Here is a 24,331-nt window from a genome sequence, read left to right as displayed (position 1 = left end):
AGAATGGGAATCAAACTCAGCGTAATGCTAATTGTAAGCACTGTTATACCCACTTATGTAGCTGTGCATGTTACCAACCTTGCTTCCTCCTGACAAGCCAACCTCCTGTCCCTTTAATTTATTGTTATAGTTCTGCTTGATGCCTTTCCTCCTTGCTCTTGCTATGATACAGGGAGCTGTGAGCTCTGACCTTCCTTCTATTGATACAATTCAGCACCAAAAGCTGGAGTGGCATGGATTGGCATTGCCTGACTTAGAGCTGCCATTGTATTCTACTGTGCTTGGGATGTGGCACAGATGCATGCCAAGCACTAACCAGCATCTCTATGGAAGATGACAGATTGAGTCCATCCATGTGTGCCAGGAAGCGCCAGTTTCACAATTATAATGGTCTATATGAATTGTTTCTAAAAATAGGTGAATTACAGAATGTTCTATGTTGTAGGGATTTATTGATGGGGACTTCTCTGTGTCTTAAAATATAGGAGTAAATGGTATCTGTTTTATTTTATTTTTATCAAAGTAACATAGTAAGTTGGGTTAAAAATACACAAGTTTAGCCTTCCCTAACAACTTGATCTGAAGGTATGCAACTATCAATATATATATATATATAGATATATAGATATATAGATATATATATAGATAGATATATATATATATATATATATATATATATATATATATATATATATATATATATATATATATATATATATATATAGATAGATATATAATACACAAAAGCCATGAATATCTTGTAAATTATATCCTTATAAACGGTGAGTTCTGATGTCATCAGTTATAAACGGTGAGTTCTGATGTCATTTCTGTCACATGACTCCCTAAAACTTGTGTATTATAATAAATAAAGTACCCCCAGTTGCAAAATATGAGGATATTAGAAGTTACCTTGGAGTTCCATGACCTGTATAAAAACACTCGGCCTTCGGCCTCGTGTTTTTATATGGTCATGAAACTCCTCGGTAACTTATAATATCCTTATAGTTACATAGTTAAATTGGGTTGAAAAAAGACAAAGTCCATCAAGTTCAACCCCTCCAAATGAAAACCCAGCATCCATACACACACCCCAATCAATGAATCACTCGTTCTCCCTGCCTTGGTAGGGAAGCCCACAACCTGACAGCCCTTACAGTAAAGAAACCTTTTCATTGCTGCTGATGATGATGATGCTAAAATCTCCTTTCCACCCCACCAATGAATCACTCATTTTCCTTCTCTTGGTAGGGAATCCATTACCTGACTGCCCTTACAGTAAAGAACCCCTTCCTATGCTGATAGTGAGATCTCCTTTCCTCCCCACCAATGAATCACTCATTCCCCTCTCTTGGTAGGGAATCCCATAACCTGACTGTCCTTACAGTAAAGAACTCCTTCCTATGCTGATGGTGAGATCTCCTTTCCTCCCCACCAATGAATCACTCATTTCCACTCTCTTGGTAGAGAATCCCATAACCTGACTGTCCTTACAGTAAAGAACCCATTCCTATGCTGATGGTGAGATCTCCTTTCCTCCCACCAATGAATCACTCATTCCCCTCTCTTGGTAGGGAATCCCATAACCTGACTGTCCTTACAGTAAAGAACCCCTTCCTATGCTGATGGTGAGATCTCCTTTCCTCCCCACCAATGAATCACTCATTCCCCCTCTCTTGGTAGGGTATCCCATAACCTGACTGTCCTTACAGTAAAGAACCCCTTCCTATGCTGATGGTGAGATCTCCTTTCCTCCCCACCAATGAATCACTCATTTTCCTTCTCTTGGTAGGGAATCCCATAACCTGACTGTCCTTACAGTAAAGAACCCCTTCCTATGCTGATGGTGAGATCTCCTTTCCTCCCCACCAATGAATCACTCATTTCCACTCTCTTGGTAGAGAATCCCATAAACTTACTGTCCTTACAGCAAAGAGACCCTTCTTTAACTGATGGCAAATCGCCTTTCCTCCCCACCAACGACATACTCAGTGCCTCCTATTGGTAGGGAAACCCTTACCTTGACTTTCCTTCCCCCTTAACCCCAATGATAATGGTAAAATCACCCATTAATACCTCACAAACGTATAACATGTAAATAAATACCAGCTTTTCTGGTTTATTTGTTAATACGTGTGCAAATAATTGGCTTTATATTGTGCATTCCCAGTAATTAATATATTAAGAGAACTATGAATAGCTTTTTGCCTGTGCAAGATGTAATAAGAGGCTAAATATATGTCATTGACATATTAGTAATTAATCCCTAAAACAGTCAAGAAAGACAAATGAAAATCATTTTTAGATGGCCCACTGAGCAGTTCTCTTCCCATAGGCAGCAGTGGAATGTTATTCCGGAATCAGAAACAGCTTTTTCTAGGAGACAATATGAATATTTGTGGGGCTGCCATGTCGTCTGCAATATTCCAACCGATCCACGGGGAGGAATGGGCCCTTACTGAACGCACAACCGCGTCTCGCATAAAGCACATGCTCAGTCCGTGGGAGAGGAGTCGTGTAATTGGGGGGGACAGCTTTTCCCCACTTTCTCTGTGCAAATAGTAATTAATGCCATACAGAAGAGAATTTCTCAACTGTGAGCTTATTTCTTTAGCCAGCTCCTGCCTTTATATTGAGTGCAGCTGTTTTGGGTTTGGAACCAGAGTGAAATAGACATAGGGGCTGATTTCCATTTACTTTCACTTAAAGGGATACTGTCATGGGAAATTTTCAAAACGCATCAGTTAATAGTGCTTCTCCAGCAGAATTCTGCACTGAAATCCATTTCTCAAAAGAGTAAACAGATTTTTTTTTTATATTTAATTTTGAAATCTGACATGTGGCTAGACATATTGTCATTTTCCCAACTGCCCCAAGTTATGTTACTTGTGCTCTGATAAACTTCAGTCACTCTTTACTGCTGTACTGCAAGTTGGAGTGATATCACCCCCTCCCTTTCCCCCCAGCAGCCTAAAACAGAACAATGGGAAGGTAACCAGATAGCAGCTCCCTAACACAAGATAACAGCTGCCTGGTAGATCTAAGAACAGCACTAAATCGTAAAATCCAGGTCCCACTGAGACACATTCAGTTACATTGAGTAGGAGAAACAACAGCCTGCCAGAAAGCAGTTCCATCCTAAAGTGCTGGCTCTTTCTGAAATCACATGACCAGGCAAAATGACCTGAGATGCACCTACACACCAATATTACTACTAAATACACTTGCTGGTTCAGGAATGACATTTTATATTGTACAGTGAATTATTTGCAGTGTAAACAGTGTCATTTAGAAATAAAAATGACATCATAAAAATCATGACAGAATCCCTTTAAAGAGTCAGTCAGTAGTGAGGGTTGGCTGATTTTCTGTTTTTAAGCTATCCCTTTATACTGAACTAGGGGATGCAATATGGCAGCTTCTTCCCCTCTGTATAAATATGAAATATGACCACAAAATACAAGAGGTCCTCTGCACTCAACCCATTATCAATATATTTAAGACAGAGACATTTTGCTACTGAAAAATGCCTTACCCTTTAAACAAAACAGGGATTGTCTGTCCATATATTGCAATATATTTAAGCTGAACAACTACGTCAAAGTCATCCCATATCTGGCCAGTCCTACTCTCAATTTTCATCTGATTCATTAAGAATTCTATTGCTTCATTATAGTAAGTTGTATGTAAAACTAAGAATTCATTCACATTCACTACACGTATTACTACACCTAATTTAGTTTGTCCTTTACTTACTTTAACCTACACCTTTATTCTTATCTACTTACACCCATACCGACACATATATATTAGGGATGCACCGAATCCACTTTTTTGGATTTGGCCGAACCCCCGAATCCTTCGTGAAAGATTCCGCCGAATACCGAACCGAATCCGAACCCTAATTTGCATATGCAAATTAGGGGTGGTAAGGGGAAAACATTTTTTACTTCCTTCTTTTCTGACAAAAAGGCATGCAATTTCCCTCCCGCCCCTAATTTGCATATGCAAATTAGGATTCGGGTTCGGCTGGGCAGAAGGATTCGGCCGAATCCGAATCCTGCTGAAAAAGGCCGAATCCTGGATTCGGTGCATCCCTAATATATATATATATATATATATATATATATATATATATATACGCTTTCCAAGTGTGCACCTATACATATATTTTTACTACTATTTTTACATCCTTACAATTTTTTAAAAATGGGCGTTAGTTTGACGCATCACTCTCTCTTAAAAGCCGCAAGCAGTGTCAAACAATCCCTGTTTTGCTTAAAGGGTAAGGCATTTTTCAGTAGCAGTATGCACAAAATGTCACTGTCTTAAATATATTGATAATATATTATTGATAATATATTATCTTGTATTTGTTTATATGTATTTTGTGGTCACAGCCCCATTGCACCCCCACCTAATGTTTTTAAAAATTAGTGGTGAGCACAACTTTTTCTTGTTTGTTATAAATATTAAAAATGCAGTGTTTGATGGACACAATAAAGGACACCATCATTATACAGTGTAGTGATGGAACATGCCATTCTCTAGCGTCTGACACTTTCTGGTGCACATGGATTGGCGACACGGGAGGGCACAATTTAACCCTTTTGCTCCTGCATTGCAATTTATAAAGTGAACCCTAATCCCATCTAGATGCAGCTGCTTTGGCAGCACAGAACAGCGAGTCCGAGGATATCATCAAGTCCTCCAAGTTCCCGGCCGCTCACGCACCGGCACCCAATGAGGTCCCAAAGATTGAGACAGATTACTGGCCCGGCCCACCTTCTCTTGCTGCCATAGGTATGCCAAATAAATCAATGTTACTCTGAAACTACATGCTGCTGCCTGAAACTACATGGGAGAGGTAATAGAAAGCTCTCATTAGTCAGCACTAATGAGTCATGGAATTGAGGTGGTCCAGGTGTCCCTTCCATGCTCAACTGTAGCACCCATGCTTGTTACATATACATATCAGTATGTTTGTTTTATTTCAAGGTATTGTAATGCAATGTAACCCCCCGAAATGTAATGTAAGACCTTTTTGAGCCATCAGTGGCCACGTTAGGTTTGCCACCTCACCCCTTTCAAACCGAACACATATGGAATCCACAGCCTGCATGTTTAATTAGCAATTAATTATAATGCATGGCTGCACATAAATCAGTTCAGTCTGCAACATGCATCGAAATGAATTGCTAATTAGCCATGCAGGCTGTGGATTCCATATGTGTTCGGTTTTAAAGGCCACACGAGGCAACGAAATCTTGATTTTCATGGGGGTTTTGCCGTAAATTGATACTCAAAAAGTCCTTAAAGAGAGCTGAGACTGAAGCACTTGAGTTTGTTCACTGAAAAGCTGCCTCTTCCATTGTCCTGTCCTTAACATAGATGTTCATGTGTCCATTCATTAATTATGTCCACCCATTCATCTACATACAGTGCCCTGCCGGTAGCTCTGAAACCCAATAAATATTTTCGTTAAGGATTGACAACTCATTCCTTTAAAGGGGTTGTTCACCTTATGATAGAGAGAGTGATATTCTGAGACAATTTGCAATTTGCTTTCATTTTTTATTATTTGTGGTTTTTGAGTTATTTAGCTTTTTTATTCAGCAGTTTTCCAGTTTGCAATTTCAGCAATTGCGTTGATTTGAATAAGAGACTGGAAAATGAGTAGGAGATTGACCCCCCATTTGAAAGATGGAAAGAATCAGAAGAAGAAAACAAATAATTAAGAAACTATAAAAAAAGAAAAAATTAAGGCCAATGGAAAGTTGCTTAAAATTAGCCATTCTATAACATACAGAAAATGAATTTAGTGAGCAGGGGAAAGTCTAGTCATGTTGCTTTGCCTCAAACTGATCAGAAAACTCATGCACAATATACCACTAAAACTCTTGTGTAAAATACTGGGTTTAACGGAAGAATTATTTTTCTCCTCTGATTTGGATTTAAAAAAAAAACTATTTTAAATCTAAGGACTTCCTTCTTCTTTAACTTAAAAATAAAAGGACTTTTTGTATTTATTGTTGCTTTAATGTTTATTCATAAAGTACAAATATTTCCATTTCTTTGTACAGCCCAGCTCCTTAGTCTGTAAGGGTCACACTATTTATTGTAGTTCTGCACAAGAGGACAGACTTGAGGGTCAGTGGCAGGAGCTTCTACGTCCTAATGCTGGAATCTCTATTTGTGGGAGTGGGCCTAGGAAAAGGTTTAGGAAAGAGGGGCCCCTAGCAATGCAGGCCAGCTTGGGGCCCCATCTAAGGAGCATGAATTACATAATTAAGGAATGTCCAAACTGCAACCCCTCAGCTGTTGTTAACTACAAGGTTCAGCATCCCCTATGCAGCTGAAGGTAGCTACTGAAATGATTATTATACTGTATTAAGTATGTATATTCTTCCCCCTTCCAAGTGGCCCCTCTACTGTTGGGACACAGCCCATGTTAAAGGGGAAGTTCACCTTCCAAAACTTTTTTCAGTTCAGTTGGTTTCAGACAGTTCACCAGAAATAAAGACTTTTTTCCAACCACTTTCTATTTGTGACCATTATTGAAGTGTAAATCTAATTTTTTACCTTTCTAAAGCAGCTCGAGGGGGGTCGCCGACCCTCAACTGTTTTAAATTGATACATTTAGTTGATACATTTCTTTACTTTGTCCCTGCTGAGCAGAATCCCTGAGTTTCATAAAGGCTTCCAAACCATTTGGCTTCCAAACCAAAATTTGGTAAAAAGGCCAGAAACCCCTAATATACCCATCACAGTTACCTGTTTTGTCAAAAAGTATGAATAAAAGCCATTTTCTATGCTGAAATCCAGCTGTTCTCTTTCTGCATCATTTGAAATCCTGGCAGGGAAGGAGGGACTAAACAATGATGTTACAAATTGTAACAACTTCTCCACAGCTTACAGACAGCATGCAGGAACTACATAACCCACAATGCATTGCACTGGGATGTTCCTTTCCTTATTCCTTATCGGGAATTGTGGGGTTTGGAGGATGCAGGCTGAGGACAGATGGTTGTTGATACAAAGTAACATTAGTCAGACAGCTCAGCAAAGTAGTCAGACAGATCAGCAGGAGAGCAGGGGGCTGGGCTTAGGGAACTGACAGAAACCATTAAAAATCATGAAAAGTCTGCATATCTTTTAATTGAGATTATGTTTACTTTTCAAAAAGCTTAAGTTATGTTTTTGTGGAGTTCCCCTTTAAAGGCAGCTGTTAGAATTGATACAATAGTTGCTTCAGCAGCACTCCGATTATGGTGAAAAAATTGGAACTTTATTCGTGCCTCAAGCTAAGCGACGTTTCGAGCCCTTCCAGCCCTTTATCAAGCTTGATAAAGGGCTGGAAGGGCTCGAAACGTCGCTTAGCTTGAGGCACGAATAAAGTTCCAATTTTTTCACCATAATCGGAGTGCTGCTGAAGTATTTTCTTGTACGTGAACCAGACCTGGGCAGACAGGGTCACAGACGGCACCCGACGCTGCAAAGAGCGGTGAGAGAGTGTGTGTGTAGCACTACTTTGTGTTTTTTGGATACAATAGTTGCTAATACTCCAGAGATGCTGCTGAGAAATGTATCAACTAAATGTTGCAAAAAAAAGTTTAGAATCTGCACCTGAATTACTGAGCTGCCAGACTCAATCACCAGAGACACAAACTTTAAACTTAGATTTTGGAAAAACAGTAAAAAATAAAAAATGGAAAGTCTTTATTTCTGGAGAAGAGTTTGAAAACAGCTCAACTGAAAAAGTGTTTGGAAGGTGAACAACCTGATTGGCCATACACACAAAATCAGGTTGCTGATTGGTCTGCTTCTCCATTCTGACTGATGGGCTTTGGGTCAGTAATACTAAGGTTTGACCACTCATATCGATTGTGTTAAGAAACCTCATATGAACAGACGACTGTACAGTTGTGTAGTAAGCCAGATTGCGTGACAAATCTGTGCGTGTGTAGACAACTTATCTATGAAATTCTTATTTGTTGCCAACAAATTGTTTAAATATGTTTTTTAAGCAGTTTTGCCCCCGTCATATACACTGAGCAGAGGAAGCCCTCAAGCCTCCGAAGGGGGCACAATAACAATAATATTTATATCTTATTAAGTACTTCTCCTGAATTTCTTAACAAGAGAATAAATATCATTTAACATTTACACTTAAACAAACTCTTCATTAATCTCAGTTTAGAAGCTTTGGAATCTTCTTTAGCTCAGTTTAAACGTTATTTAGCTTCAAAAACTCCTGAGTTCCTGAATGTTAATTGTCATAGTATCCCTGGGAAAGGGAGGGGGATGCAGAAATTTGGAGACAGCAGGGTAAGATGGAGACAGTAGTGGAATGGTCCATAGATGGGATGGTTCTACTTTACATAATTGGGGTCCTGCAAAAACTCCCTTTGGCCCTAAGTTCTAGTGCAGCTAAAAGTGACCCTGTTTTTAGACACTTCCTGACTCGGCCTGAGTCTTTATCCTTTTATAACGCAGATAAAATCATCCCTCATTGAGAAATACATAAAATAAATATGAACAACGGTGGCCCAGTTGGGAATTGTATACAAGAGACAGAAGGGGGCAGATGCGCTTGTAGTTGAGAAATGAATATCACAGTGAATATCCTTGTGATTTCCCGGATTCAGGTTCTGATTCCAGGAGACGGTCTAGTGCTCGGGAGGAGGATGATGAAGAACTGCAGAAACGCAGACAGCTTCATGAGGAGCAGCTACTGAAGGTGAGGTCCTGGTCAGAAGGTAGTACATCCCGGTGGGTGAGAGGACCATCATGTTCTTTGTGGGCATCACAAAACTACCAGTGTCACAACAAATCTGCTATCTATTATAGTAATGGAGACTGTCCAACTGAAGGCTCACAAATATGTATTATTCCTTGTGCATAATTAGCTATACCCCATACTGTACTGTCTACTGGAAATAATGTGACAACTCCAACCCATATGTATTAAATCTATTGTTGTCTTGTATTCTATTTTAGTTAAACTCAGGTCTGGGTCAGCTGATACTGAAAGAAGAGAAAGAGAGTAGAGAGCGGTCTCATTCTTCCCACCGATACGACTGTAAGTGCCAAAGCTCCTCCCATATTATCCCTTCTCTTTATACCCTGGGCCCACACAGAACTGTATGCCCCACCCATATTATCACCATACACAGACCAGTTTCCCACTCCCATTTTTATATCCACCCAAACACACCCCAGTGTCCTACACCCATTTTTATTTCAAGCCAAACAACCCTGTATCTCATCCGCTTGTATCTCCACCTACACACAACTAACCCACGCCCATTTTTCTCTGCACCAACACACCAAGTACAAACTGCTTTGAAGTCTATTATTAGTCAAAACAAATCTATTTTCTGTCTCCTTAGATCTACATTCTGATTCTTCCAAAACCTCCTCCCTCCCTGGCTATGGAAGAAATGGACTCCACCGGGTAAGAAACACTTGGCATAATATGTTAACATTGGGGTAACAGTCACCCTCCTAAAGTTCCAGGGGTACCCAGGGCACAAATAAACACTCACCCCAAATCTCCCCCTAACTGTCCTTCAGACTGGGCCCCTTTAGCTCATAACAAGGTTACAGATATATAGAAACATTGGGGTATCACCCTGCTATAGTTCCAGGGGTACCCAGGGCACAAATAAACACTCACCCCAAATCTCCCCCTAACTGACCTTCAGACTGGGCCCCTTTAGCTCATAACAAGGTTACAGATATATAGAAACATTGGAGTGTCACCCTGCTATAGTTCCAGGGGTACCCAGGGCACAAATAAACACCCCAAATCTCCCCCTAACTGACCTTCAGACTGGGCCCCCTTAGCTCATAACAAGGTTACAGATATATAGAAACATTGGGGTGTCACCCTGCTATAGTTCCAGGGGTACCCAGGGCACAAATAAACACTCACCCCAAATCTCCCCCTAACTGGCCTTCAGGCTGGGCCCCCTTAGCTCATCACAATGTTACAGATATATAGAAACAATGGGGTGTCACCCTGCTATAGTTCCAGGGGTACCCAGGGTACAAATAAGCACTCACCCTAAATCTCCCCCTAACTGGCCTTCAGACTGGGCCCCCTTAGCTTATAACAAGGTTACAGATATGTAGAAACATTGGGGTGTCACCCTGCTATGGTTCCAGGGGTACCCAGGGTACACATAAACACTAACCCCAAATCTCCCCCTAACTGGCCTTCAGGCTGGGCCCCCTTAGCTCATAACAAGGTTACAGATAGATAGAAACATTGGGGTGTCACCCTGCTATAGTTCCAGGGGTATCCAGGGTACAAATAAGCACTCACCCCAAATCTCCCCCTAACTGGCCTTCAGACTGGGCCCCCTCAGCTCATAACAAGGTTACAGATAGATAGAAACATTGGGGTGTCACCCTGCTATAGTTCCAGGGGTATCCAGGGTACAAATAAGCACTCACCCCAAATCTCCCCCTAACTGGCCTTCAGACTGGGCCCCCTCAGCTCATAACAAGGTTACAGATATATAGAAACATTGGGGTGTCACCCTGCTATAGTTCCAGGGGTATCCAGGGTACAAATAAGCACTCACCCCAAATCTCCCCCTAACTGGCCTTCAGACTGGGCCCCCTCAGCTCATAACAAGGTTACAGATATATAGAAACATTTGATGCAATAAACATTCCTGGCCAAATCTCTGATTTCGTATAAGCCATGGCAGTTCCTGCAGGGCAAGAGGGGATGAGTGTTGAAAATAAATATAAGGTAATGCTGTGTGTTCCATCACCTCTAAATATTTAATTTAGAAGAAAATCAGATTTTTGTTTATCTAGCTCAGGTTGAGGTGGGACACTTTGGATGCTCTGAAATTTGGATGCCACTCTGCCTGTATTACGGTTAGGATAGTTAAGTGTATGTGTTTGTCTCTGAACACATTTCATCATCATCATCATCTACATTTATTTTTGGAGGTGCCATATTCCTGGGAAATTCCCAGTGCTAATATTAGGAAGAAATCCACAGTCATGTTATCACATAATGAAGCAGGACTATTCTCATGGAGCAATACTGTCACAAACCATGGGTGCAGAATGTTTCATTATTGATAGTGGGTGAATTTATTTGTACTTTAGTGACCAATCGGTACTATCCAAGTCACCCATGGGATCTTAGGCTAAAAATAGTGGTAATGTAATAAAAGGTAGAAGGTTTGCTGGGGGTCTAATCATCCATACCAACCAACCAATGAGATGCTTGCTTACAAACAGCTGACCAATTTGGGATGCTTGCTTGGGGTTTGGAAATAGGTGAGGTTTATTATGAGCTGTTTGTCACTGTATGTATATATATATATATATATATAAAATCATGCCCTTTCTCTTCTCTCTCTTATGTAGCCGGTCTCAACTGACTTTGGCCAATATGACAGTTACGGGGATATAAGTGCAGACATTCGAGGTGAGTTATTCATATATATATATATATATATATAATCCACGATCATGGTGCACTCCATTAATCATTACTTCATGCCAGAATGCTGCCCTGCGTATCATAGATAAGAATCCCAGTAACAGACGCACTTCTGGACTTCATAATATGGTAAAAAAAAAAAGTGAAATTTATTGTCAACATTTCGGTCCCTTTTGGGATATGTCTTGATATGTCCCCAAAAGGGACAGAAATATTGGAAATAAATTTCACTTTTTTTCATCATATTATGAAGTTCAGGGGGTATATTTATCATAAAGTGAAGTTAGAGATCACCACAGTCCTCTAGAGTGAAATTCCGCCACTCTCCATTCATTTCTATGCGATTTTAAAAAAATGGCGTATTCATCAAAGGATTAACTTTCAATTTCACCCATTGATAAATACTCTTTTAAAAATCCCATAGAAATGAAGGGAGAGTGGCTGAAATTCACCCTAGAGGACTGTGGTGATCTCTAACTTCACTTTTTGATAAATATAGTGCATCTGTTACTGGTATTCCTCTCTTTCTCTCTCTTTGGGGGTATATATATCAAAGAGATCTCCACAGTCCACTAACTTGAAATACCGCCTCTCTCAATTAATTTCTATGGGATCTTTAAAGTATTTATCAAATGGTGAACTTTCACTTTCACCCTTTGATGAATACACCTTTAAAAATCCCATAGAAATGAATGGATAGTGCTGGTATTTCACTGTAGTGGACTGTGGTGATATCTAACGTAAATTTTTTGATAAATATACCCATATATATATATATATATATATATATATATATATATATATATATATATATATATATATATATATATATATATATATAGACAAATACAAGATTCCTCTGCACTCAACCCATTATCAATATATTTAAGACAGAGACATTTTGTGCTACTGCTACTGAAAAATGCCTTACCCTTTAAACAAAACAGGGATTGTTTGTCCATATATTACAATATATTTAAGCTGAACAACTACGTCACACTCATCCCATATCTGGCCAGTCCTACGCTCAATTTTCATCTGATTCATTAAGAATTCTATGGTTTAATTATACATTTTATAAAAGGGACGAATACGTTTTACCTGCAACTTACTAGCTGCTTTCAAAGTAAAACTCCCAAACTTGGCTGCCCTTTTATTAGACACCAGTGGGATCACCTGACTATAGTTGGAGGGGGTGGGAGCTACAACATGGAGCTGGTCACTGCTCTTGTAGAACTATATATATATATATATATATATATATATAGATAGATAGATAGATATATGTTGTCCAATCTAAAGCTCCCAAACTCTTGTTGCACTACAACTCAGGGACCCTGGAAATGAAGGGCAGCCTGGAGTCAACACTAGTCTACATATACAATATTTCTGTAAACGAATATGTCGCTAATCTTATGGTGGGTCAAATAGGGCTGATGTGATTGGTTGGCCCCCACGACAATGATCAGATCCTAATGCAGGCCTAGGGAAACACATCAGGAAAGGATCACACCATTGCAGTCCTGACCTGCATTGAGAGGATTTTTTAATCTGCCAATTGGGTATACCACTGATTTGGGAAGGCCATCGGGAGGTTTTCATACACAGACCAATAAGCAGGGGCCAAGGTGGCATCTTTTATGGGCCCATGTATATCCAGTGTGTTCATTATATCTGTGTTTTATACCATTATTACTACTACTACTAATATTTCCCTTTTTTCTTTTCAGATTATCAGGTAGGTGTTTCTTAATTAACTATTCTTTGTTCTTTAAAACCAGCGCCCTTTTGGGTTAATGAGGGTGGGTGCACCTATACAAGTACCTTGTGTATATCCGGCCCCTGCATGTATGTATGTGTGTGTGTAATACATGCGTTATATCCACTAATGTATACGTCCAGATCTTCTGGTGCTATTCCTCTAAAGTAAACATATTCATTCTTTTGAAGGCCCCTCTTTTGATACTAATATTAAGTCGGTCAACAACTGAAACCTCTGAACCACCACTTTCCGCTCTGATCTTTTTTCTTCCCTACACTTTCATATTATATTATTCATCTTCTCCCCCCTTTAGTTTAACTTTAACACATGTATCTCTTGTCCCTGCTTTATCCTCTACTTTTATTAGTGATTTTTGTGTGATGTACCCTTAATTCTACATGTATTACCAAATGTGCCTGACCCAGGTCAGCAGTCGACATGGGGATGCCAAATAGCCAATCACAGACTGTGTTTAGCGCTCCCAGAAACTATTTTCATAGTTGGCTTGAATTTCTTACACTTAACTGTGCCTTGAGGAAAAAAATTATTTTGGATCCCTGTTTTATAGTTTATTTCTGTACAGACAATGATCACACTTCTTTTGCTTCTGTGCTGAGAGATTAACATTCCTGCCCAACCCCTAGGTGCATAGGCTAAGTCCCCCATCCCACATAAAAGTACAAATACTAATAGTGGTGCTGTGGAGAATTATCTGGTAGAGTTCCTGACCAGAGAGTCTAAAACGAAGCCGGTGGCCACTGACTGTAATAAAATGTAAACAATTCAAAAACCTTAAGAATTACTTGATTTCTTCTGGCTATACAATTCTAAAATCGTATTTTTTAAGGTTAATGTCCCCTTTAAACCATACAAATGCAGTTGTTCTTTAGTCTGTTATTTTTCATGTCCAAATCACAGCACAGGCCCAAGTGTAATAATAAGCTTTGGTCTCTCTGTTGAATTTCCAGGGGGAATCTCTATAATTTCCAACTGCTGTGGGTCGGGATATATAATAGAATTCCAATATGGGTGGCTAACATAGCAGAGCCCTGGCAGGTGGCAAGCTGGAGGCTATCATGGAAGCCAATCCTTGCTTGGTGGCTCTGGCTACTGCAGCTATTGGGCTTCTTTTTGTGCCAAATGCCGCTGCTACAGTCGAGGGGCTTTATCATGTTCCACTAATTAAACAGCTCTAACTATGGCTTTATAGGCCTACCCTTGATGCATGCCTAACTGCCCCCTGCATATGGCGCCTAGAAAAGTCTGACTTACCCTCCCTGCTTTATGTGTAACTAGTGCTTTTCTAAATGTTTTTCCACGTAGTCGCTACCAGATGGCCACGTTCCTGCAATGAGAATGGATAGGGGCGTCTCTATGCCTAACATGTTGGAGCCAAAGGCAAGTGGTTGTGGTGCATCTTTCCCTTCCTCTAACATCGCTAGTGGTGTTTGGCAACATGGTGGGGCTCTTGGTAGGGTTTATTCTGTGCATAAAAAACAATCTTACAGCTTGTTAACAGGTGGGCTTGGCAAGACAAAAACCTCACACATTTATCTTTAGTTGATCCAGGAGCATTTGGGCAGGTGGCCTACAGACAATATATATATATAAAATTTGGAGTGCGGTTCTGTGTTAAGAATTATACATTAAAGATTTGATCCAGCACCCACAATAACACAGAAAATGTGGATTAGAGTGTGTCTGCTGATGGATACATATATATATATATATATATATATAGATAGATACTGTATATGAGGTTTTGTGTTAAACCTAATCCCTGTACCCATATCTGGACCCTTGTTGTCATGCAGTTATAAAAAACTGGGCAGCAAAAGGCCCAAAGACTTGAATATGGAAGTCTAGCTTTGGTTCGGTATTTAGACACATCTGCTTTGGAGAATTTTCTAATTGGATTTGGTGCATATAAAATTGTACTCAACATATTTAAATTTCCTGCATTAAAACTATCCCTTCATTCGCTGATATCCAGTTCGGCCTGATCAGATATTGACCAAGGTTGGCAGAGTATTAACTTGGCCAAAGGCAACAATGGTCAGTGTATGTGTCCCATGGCCGACAGCCAAAGTCTAAAGATCAGCTCTTCGACAAAAGGTCCAGGCCAGCAGATTGTTACATGTATGGCAACTTTTAGGGGCACATTTACTAAGGGTCGAATATCGAGGGTTAATTAACCCTCGATATTCAACCATCGGAGTAAAATCCTTCGAGTTTGAATATCGAAGTTGAAGGATTTACCGCAAATACTTTCGATAGAACAATCGAACGATTCGAAAGATTTTAATCCATCGATCGAACGATTTCCCTTCAATCAAAAAAAAAAGCTTAGAAAACCTATGGGGAAGGTCCCCATAAGCTAACATTGATGCTCGGTAGGTTTAAAGTGGTAGGTAGGTAGTAGGTAGTCAAAGTTTTTTTTAAAGAGACAGTACTTCGACAATCGAATGGTCAAATAGTCGATTTTTACTTCGAATCGTTCGAGTCATAGTCGAAGGTTGAAGTAGCCTATTCGATGGTTGAAGTACCCAAAAAAAACCTTTCCAAATTCAAAGTTTTTTTTCATTCGAATCCTTCTCTCGAGCTAAGTAAATGTGCCCCTCATTGTCAACATGCGTAAACAGCAGATTTTTTTGGGATAAAGTTTTTCAGACTCAATCAGGTCCCATAGGCAGGTGTTTGTCAAAGCGTTAGAAGTTCCTTTAAGGAAAGACGTTTGTGCGCCGTCAGCTTCACAGTTCCAGAAGGGAGTCGTTAATCAGCCTCAGCCGGCCAACATATATATGTATGTGTTTTCCATTAGTAGGGATTCTGAATCCACTATTTGGGATTTGGCCGAATCCCTGAATCCTTTGTGAAATATTCGTCCTAATACCTAACTGAATCTGAATCCTAATGTGCATATGCAAATTAGGGGCAGGAAAGGAAAAAGTGGAAAAAAATGTTACTTCCTTGTTTTGTGATGAAAACTCACATTATTTCTCTTCCTGACCCTAATTTGCATATGCAAAATCTGATTTGGTTCAGCCAGGCACAAGGATTCAGCAGAATCCTGGTGAAAAAGGCCGAATCCCGAACCAAATCCTGTATTCAGTGTATCCCTACCTATTAGTCCTGATTTTGTTAGATTTACAGTCTCTTCTTGTTTATCTCAGATTTTCCCCTATGAGATGCTTGTCAGCACCAACAGGGCACGCAACAAGATCCAAAGGGATATCGACAGAACCAGACTGGAGGTTAGTTCTGCTTCATTATGTCACATTGTAGAACCATGGACTACTGAATACTCTACTCATGAACCCACACTTCCCTTTTAATTTAGTGAATGTGATGAAAATCCTGTGTACTCTAGTGAAGGGGGGGGGGCTTGGCAAAGATGGGACTTCTTCCTAAGCGGAAACAAATCTATGAAAGTCAGGGATGTCTAACCTGGAACCCTCCAACTTTGGTAGAGGGACACAAGTTGGACATCACTGTATATGCCGTGGAAATTATCACCTGTCAATTACCACCTAGCAATCAATTAGCAGCTGTGCAGTAATGCTGGCATTTGATTGGGTGACACTTGATTATGTTCTGAAGTTGTAATGTGAGGGCAACTAAAGGGGGCAACCCTCGGCCCCCAGCACATGTCACGGAAGGAGCCCCTGAATAAAAGCAGTGACGATGCATCAGGGTTGAGGTTAATTGATGAGCAGGAGAAGGGCAGTATTGATACTGGGTCCCACAGCAAATTAATTTTAGGACCCCAACATATCCAGAGGTTGTCCTTTTTTTATCAATATATGTTGAAATTGCTCATTATTAAGGGCCTCATGGGGCCCATATACCTCCTGGACCCCCCTGCAGCCACAGGGTCTGCTTCCTCTGTAGTTACACCCCTGGAGGAGGGGCAAGGTCCCGAAGGCAAAAGAGGTACATGCTTAGTGCCCCCCTACTGTTGTACCCTCTTTTACCTACCCCTAGTTTCTGCCCTGGACAAAGAGCCCAAGTAACTCGTTACACAATGCCATAGACACATACGATGGATATTTGATACCAACACTTGTGCATTTCCCACAAAGCTCCGTTACCAATAGAAACAAGAAATGACTTTTGTGCTTCTGCTTGCAGCGCCATCTTGCCCCTGAAATCTTTCAAGAAATCTTTAGGATGACCATACAGGAATTTGATAAACTGCCTCTCTGGAGACGCAACGAATTGAAGAAAAGAGCCAAACTCTTCTAATTCCCTCTGCGGGATATTGTTTTGGGGAAGAATCAGACGTGGCGAGCCACGGGACGCCATCCAATACCGAAGCCCCATCTGAAAATATCTGATGTGGGACAGAACCAATGGGCAGGATTATGGGCAGGGGCGCAAATAACTCCCTGACACTCTGTTGGTGGGCTACTAATACTCAGCTGGGGGCCACTAATACTCAGCTGGGGGGCCACTAGGCAAGGAGAATGGCCGCCTGTAACTACCAGACAGGTGAAATCACTCTGCCACCATATTATCCAGGAAGTATGGGGGGGGGGGCGTGAGATGCCAGTGTGTGTGTGTGTGTGTTTTATTTTTTTGTGTTAGTGATTTTTCCTTAAATTCTGTTAAATACCGGACATGAGTCCCTGTGCTTTGGTTATCACTCTGAATGTGAGCAGTGTAATAATCAAGTGCCAGCTCTGCTTCTACCAAACCTAACCGACTTCATTTGCTCTTGGCAATGCTCACACCCATTTTTTTTTTTAACTACGGGATCCTGACACCCCCCTTTCACATATAGCGATAGATGAGGTGAGTTTTCTGCACATATGCGGGGTCTTATTGCGTATGATCGGCTTATTTTTGGCAGCCCATTCATGTGCCATTTTTATGTTTTTAATTTTTCTTCTTTTGGAACCCGTTTAATCCGTTTGCAAAGAGTTCAAGACTGTATTGAACCCTCAATGGGGGGGGGGGATTTACAAAGAACTTAGCTTGAAAAATCTGCCTTGTTAAATACATAAATGACTCCACCAGGAAAGACTTTTCCGGCCATGAACTCAGCGTTATTAGGCTTTTGTCGACCTCACTCCCAGATACCTTAAATGATGACGACAAGAGCAGCAGATAAATGACAAAGCAGGGATTGAGGGGTTAATCAAGTTGTTCCTCCTTACACCCAAAGGTGGGGACAGCTGGTTTCAGGCATCCCCCCAAATGCTGAGTTGATGACAATTCTATCAAGTTGACTCTTAAAGTGACGGTTTCTGTTACGTTAATCAAGTTGATTTTAATTATGGAAGACAAAGGGGCTATTTTGCTCTTTGTGCATCTCCCATGGATGACGAGTGACCTGCTCTTTCCCTGCTGACAATCCTGAAGGAATTTCTCCAGTCAGTGGATTTGCAGAAGAAAATCAATGGCTTTACTGTTCGGACTCTCTTTTTTTCCCAATGAATTGTCTCTCGACAGAACACACTCCATTAACCTTGTTTTTTTCATGTTTCTTCTTTTCTCTCGTTTGCATGGACAGTCCACTGTTTGAATAGGCTGAATGGCATTAATTGTGTTTTAATCCAGCGGAGTTTGAAGTCAAGATAGAAAGCTTTCTAATGGCCAAAAAGATGTCTTTCTCATTGGGCACCTACCATATATTATAGCCGGACACTAGGAATGTCTATAACGTATCAGATCTATTAAAGGATGATGTATGAAATGTATGTGTGATATTGACAGTGAGAAACCTTCCCCTGCTATGGTGCTTAATGTCTAGGGCTGCTCTGTCACTCATATATCTCTACTGCCGCTCATTAAAGTGAAATATAAAGGACAATATTTGCTTTCTTTAGTTTGTGTTAAAGGACACAAGTTGCCTCTTCTACCACATTCCACATCCAGACCAAAACAAAAAATATTCCAAATGCATTCCATAATATTATGTATATATTGCATTATCTGTATAAGGACGAGCAGCGATCCCGGCTACGCTCTCATTTTTACTTCAATCTCAAATAACAACTCGGGATCTCGGGATATTAGTGAGTTTATCCAGTATGTAACAGATATTAAGTACCTATTTTTGTTTTATTTATCAGATGTCCATATGGTAGAGAACTGACTTTCATGCTCAGCACATAGTGGGGGCCCAGAGGACAGTAGTTGTAGGTAGTAATTTGGGCAAGATGGCTACAATAAAAGATAGTAGGATCAAATGACTGGACAATGACAACATGGCTACAGTACAGCAAGATAGAGATAGTGGGGCAAGATGAAGCCAATAGGGCAAGATGAAGATAGTAAGACAAGATAAAGACAATATATTATGATGGAGACAGTGGGGCAAGATGGAGCAAACAGGGCAAGAAGGAGACAGTACAACAAGATGGTGATGGTAGGACAAGATGGAGACAATAAGGCAAGAAGGGCACAGTAGGAAAAGATGGAGATGGTAGGACAAAATGGAGACGTTAGGGCAATATAGAGACAGTAGGACAATATGGAGACAGTAGGATACGATGAACACAGCAAGGAAAGAAGTAGAAAGTAGGGCAAGATGGCTATAGTAGAGCAAGATAGAGATAGTAGGGCAAGATGGAGACAGTAGAACAAAATGGAGACAGAAGGACAAGATGTAAACAGTAGGGGAAGAGAAAGACAGTAGGACAAGATGGAGACATCAGGGCAAGAAGTAGGCTGTAGTGCAAGATGGCTGTAGTAGAGCAAGATAGAGACAGTTTGGCAAGATGGAAACAGTAGGACAAGATGGATATAAATTAAGGCAATATGGAGACAAAGTAAGGCAAGATGGAGACAAAGTAAGACAAGATGGAGACAAAGTAAGGCAAGATGGAGACAAAGTAAGACAAGATGGAGACAAAGTAAGACAAGATGGAGACAAAGTAAGACAAGATGGAGACAAAGTAAGGCAAGATGGAGACAAAGTAAGACAAGATGGAGACAAAGTAAGACAAGATGGAGACAAAGTAAGGCAAGATGGAGACAAAGTAAGGCAAGATGGAGACAAAGTAAGGCAAGATGGAGACAAAGAAAGGCAAGATGGCTGCAGTAAAGCAAGATTGAATCGTTAGGCAAACAGAGATCTATAACACTTCATATCAGTGCTGTCAAACCTGTGACCTTACAGTTATTAGAATACAACTCCCAGTACCTTCTAACAGCCCAAGGTTCACCAGTAGCAGAGATTAGACGGCTCTATTACCCGAGAGTGTATGAGTTCCCTGCCATTAGCCAACAGATACAGAACATTTGTTTTCTTCAGGAGACAAATAAGTAACAAATCTGAACTCTAAGTTATCCAATGTCACATTGCTTTCCTGGTAAAACTTTTCTACTGGTCCAATGTTTTGTCATATTTAGGAAAGATTTTCTCAACATTCTGATACATTTCATGGCACTTCTCCAGAGACGAAAAATTGTAACAATCTGGTTCATTTATCAAAGCATTTCCTCTCTTCTGCATTGTTTTTTTCTCCAACCTCAAGCAGTTGCAAACTATTTTATCCTGTGAGCCAAAAAATTCCAAATCAGTCAACCGAGGTGAAAAGTCATAAAAACTTCTTCCTGCAGTTGGGATATTTATCAAGATGCCAGTCTATGGGAAAGTTCTGCAACTGCCATCAAATGCTTTTCTCTTTCTCTCACTTAGGAATACTAGGAAAGAAAGAGACATACTGGAAAATTCTCTGACAGTTTTTTCCACTGGTGATAAAATGTAAAACAACCTTTGATAAATCTGCCCATAAGGATTCAGCCAGATCCAATTCCTGTAAAAATACAAGGCAGGACTGCTGTTTACAATGGGGATCAGATAGGATCTGTGCAGCCACTGGGACAGAATGTTCTGTTATACAGATAGCTAGAATCTCAGCTGCCATAAAGCAGGACAGGACTGCTGCTTACAATGGGGATCAGATAGGATCTGTGCAGCCACTGGGACAGAATGTTCTGTTATACAGATAGCTAGAATCTCAGCTGCCATAAAGCAGGACAGGACTGTTGCTTACAATGGGGATCAGATAGGATCTGTGCAGCCACTGGGACAGAATGTTCTGTTATACAGATCTCAGCTGCCATAAAGCAGGACAGGACTGCTGCTTACAATGGGGATCAGATAGGATCTGTGCAGCCACTGGGACAGAATGTTCTGTTATACAGATAGCTAGAATCTCAGCTGCCATAAAGCAGGACAGGACTGCTGCTTACAATGGGGATCAGATAGGATCTGTGCAGCCACTGGGACAGAATGTTCTGTTATACAGATAGGTAGAATCTCAGCTGCCATAAAGCAGGACAGGACTGCTGCTTACAATGGGGATCAGATAGGATCTGTGCAGCCACTGGGACAGAATGTTCTGTTATACAGATAGCTAGAATCTCAGCTGCCATAAAGCAGGACAGGACTGCTGCTTACAATGGGGATCAGATAGGATCTGTGCAGCCACTGGGACAGAATGTTCTGTTATACAGATAGCTAGAATCTCAGCTGCCATAAAGCAGGACAGGACTGCTGCTTACAATGGGGATCAGATAGGATCTGTGCAGCCACTGGGACAGAATGTTCTGTTATACAGATAGCTAGAATCTCAGCTGCTAAACTCCCAGTTCAGTTTAGCTGCTGGTTCCACAGTGCATGATGGGATACAGAGTATATAGATGATTGTGGCCTCACAGTGTGACACTGGGTGTCATCTTCGTAAGGGAAACAAACCTTCATTATTCTTAGAAATCTCCCTTTAAGAGAAAGTTTTTGTAGAAGTGACAGTCACTGTCTTGTGGTTGATGAAGAGGAGGATACAATAATAAATATAGTTGTATACGTCGGCAAAAATGGATTTTTGCCACCTCAGAGCCTGGAACATCACCAGGCACTGGGGCTTGATAAAAAAAATCATACAACAGACACACACACATACACGCACACACAGAGATACACTCATACATACAGAGATACACTCAGACACACACATACACACACAGATATATACAATTACGATTGTTACTGAAATGTCCCAAGTTTCTCTTTGATCTCCTGCACTGAACAGCCAGATAAAGATACAAAGTTTCTAAAGTGTAAATAAATAAGTGGCTTTTTGGCAAAGAGCCTCAAATACTCAGCAGCTGCACTTAGATACATTTATAACAATTTAAGATTAGTAAAGATACAATTAAGATAAGCAGGTCTCTTGCAACTTAAAGGGCAATTCACCTTCATTAGCAAAACTATAATAACACAAAAAAAATCTGGCCCTAATCCCCCAGAAATGTGCTCAAACTTTCCATAACCTGCCAAATGTTGTAAAAAGGATGTGGTGTTAAATTAAATGAATTGTAGGAGTCGTTATAGACCCCCTAATGTAAGTGACGAGGAGGAGGTGAAGCTCCTGATGCAAATAGAAAAGGCTACTAGTTTGGGTAAAGTAATGATAATGGGGGATTTTAATTAGCCAGATATTGACTGGGGCAACAGTACTGCCAGATCAGTTAATGGGAACAAGTTTATAAACTGTTACATGACAATTTTATGGCTCAGGTTGTTGAGGAGCCAACCAGAAAAACTGCTATTCTGGATCTAGTGATCTCTATTGACCCAGAACTCATTGAACCCCTGGGTAATAGTGACCATAATGTTATATCATTTAATGTCTGGTGCAAAAATCAAATATATACTGGGGCAACAAAAACCATGAATTTCAGAAAAGCTAATTTTAGTGCCTTGAGGGCTGCCCTACAGAGTATTGATTGGGGCATTAGGTTTTCAGCTAAAAACACAGAACAGAAATGGTTGTCATTTAAAATCATATTAAATCATTACTGTTCTCAATTTAGAAGTAAACGTAGAAAAATCTCTAAGAATCACCCTATGTGGCTTTATATAGAGGTAAAGAAGTTAATAGGAAAGAAGAGAAAGGCATTTAAAAACTACAACTTGGTGACAGAAGCTGCAATTATTGAATATAAACAATATAATACATTTTGTAAATCAGCAATCTGAAAGGCAAAGATAGGAAATGAGGAGTGCATTGCGGCTGAGGCTAAGACTAACCCCAAAAAGTTTTTAAAGTATATTAATAGTAAAAAGATGCAGGTTGAGAGTGTTGCTTGTTTAAATAATGGTACCAGTATGGTTGTAACAGATACAGAAAAGGCAAATGTACTAAATCAGTTCTTTTCTTCAGTGTATACAATAGAGGGGTGTGAGTTCCCAGGCTCACTTCATAGCTGCACCGATAGCTCTGCTCAATCTAGTCAGTGGCTGACTCAGGATATGATCCATAAAGCTTTAATAAAAACTAATGTGAACAAGGCACCACAGCCAGATGGCATACACCCCGGGTTCTAAGAGAGCTTAGTTCAGTTTTAGATCAACCCCTATTTCTGATTTTCTCAGATTCACTTTCATTGAGTATGGTATGGATTGGAGTAAAGATGATGTCATTCCAATATTTAAAAAGGGATTACAGTCTCAGCCTGGCAATTATAGGCCAGTAAGTCTGACATCTGTGGTGGGCAAATTATTTGAAGTCTTGGTAAGGGATCACATTCAAAATGTTGTCCTAGTGAATGGCATTATGAGCAGCAATCAGCATGGCTTTATGAAGGATAGGTCATGTCAGACATAATGTAATTACTTTTTATGATGAGGTAAGTAAGATTCTGGACAGTGGGGGGGGGGGGGCAGTAGATGTGATCTATTTGGATTTTGCCAAAGCATTTGATACTGTGCCCCACAAACCACTGCTTTCTAAACTAAGGTCTGTTGGGCTTAATGAAGTCGTTTGCACATGGATAGGAGACTGGCTACAGGATCAGGTATTGAGGGTGGTTGTTAATGGGACATTCTCTACTTGGAGTAAGGTTCTTAGTGGGGTCCCTCAGGGCTCGGTATTGGGCCAGCAGGCAGTGCCATCTGATCTATAGGGTGATGGGCTGTGCCATCTGATCCAGGGGGTGAGTAGGTAGTGCCATCTGATCTATAGGGTGAATGGGTTGTGCCATCTGATCTATAGGGTGAATGGACTGTGCTATCTGATCTATAGGGTGAGCAGGCTGTGCCATCTGATCTATAGGGTGAAAAAGCAGTGCCATCAGATTTA

At 40.5% G+C, this 24,331-nt stretch overlaps 1 protein-coding gene across 29 annotated transcripts in view; it reads left to right on the top strand.

Annotated features, from left to right (window-relative positions):
- LOC108696012 (actin-binding LIM protein 1-like) overlaps window positions 1–19,050 on the top strand; it is a 160,143-nt gene extending 141,093 nt beyond the window's left edge. For 12 of the 29 annotated variants that reach the window (XM_041570130.1, XM_041570122.1, XM_041570123.1 and 9 more), the window contains 9 exons: window positions 4,657–4,803; window positions 8,649–8,740; window positions 9,001–9,082; window positions 9,393–9,457; window positions 11,398–11,458; window positions 13,204–13,211; window positions 14,559–14,633; window positions 16,409–16,489; window positions 17,367–19,050. In XM_041570130.1, the coding sequence (XP_041426064.1) occupies window positions 4,657–4,803; window positions 8,649–8,740; window positions 9,001–9,082; window positions 9,393–9,457; window positions 11,398–11,458; window positions 13,204–13,211; window positions 14,559–14,633; window positions 16,409–16,489; window positions 17,367–17,480 (725 nt within the window). In that variant the 3' untranslated portion in view covers window positions 17,481–19,050. The remainder of the gene's footprint in view (window positions 1–4,656; window positions 4,804–8,648; window positions 8,741–9,000; window positions 9,083–9,392; window positions 9,458–11,397; window positions 11,459–13,203; window positions 13,212–14,558; window positions 14,634–16,408; window positions 16,490–17,366) is intronic. The other 17 variants (XM_041570135.1, XM_041570140.1, XM_041570125.1 and 14 more) reach the window with 3 other exon arrangements.
- Window positions 19,051–24,331: the final 5,281 nt, after the last annotated feature.

The sequence above is a fragment of the Xenopus laevis genome, chromosome 7L (assembly GCF_017654675.1).
Source record: "Xenopus laevis strain J_2021 chromosome 7L, Xenopus_laevis_v10.1, whole genome shotgun sequence".
In the NCBI taxonomy this organism is placed as follows: domain Eukaryota; kingdom Metazoa; phylum Chordata; class Amphibia; order Anura; family Pipidae; genus Xenopus; species Xenopus laevis.
The sequence above is the reverse complement of the archived record's forward strand: the minus strand, read 5'-3'. Positions and strand labels throughout refer to the sequence as shown.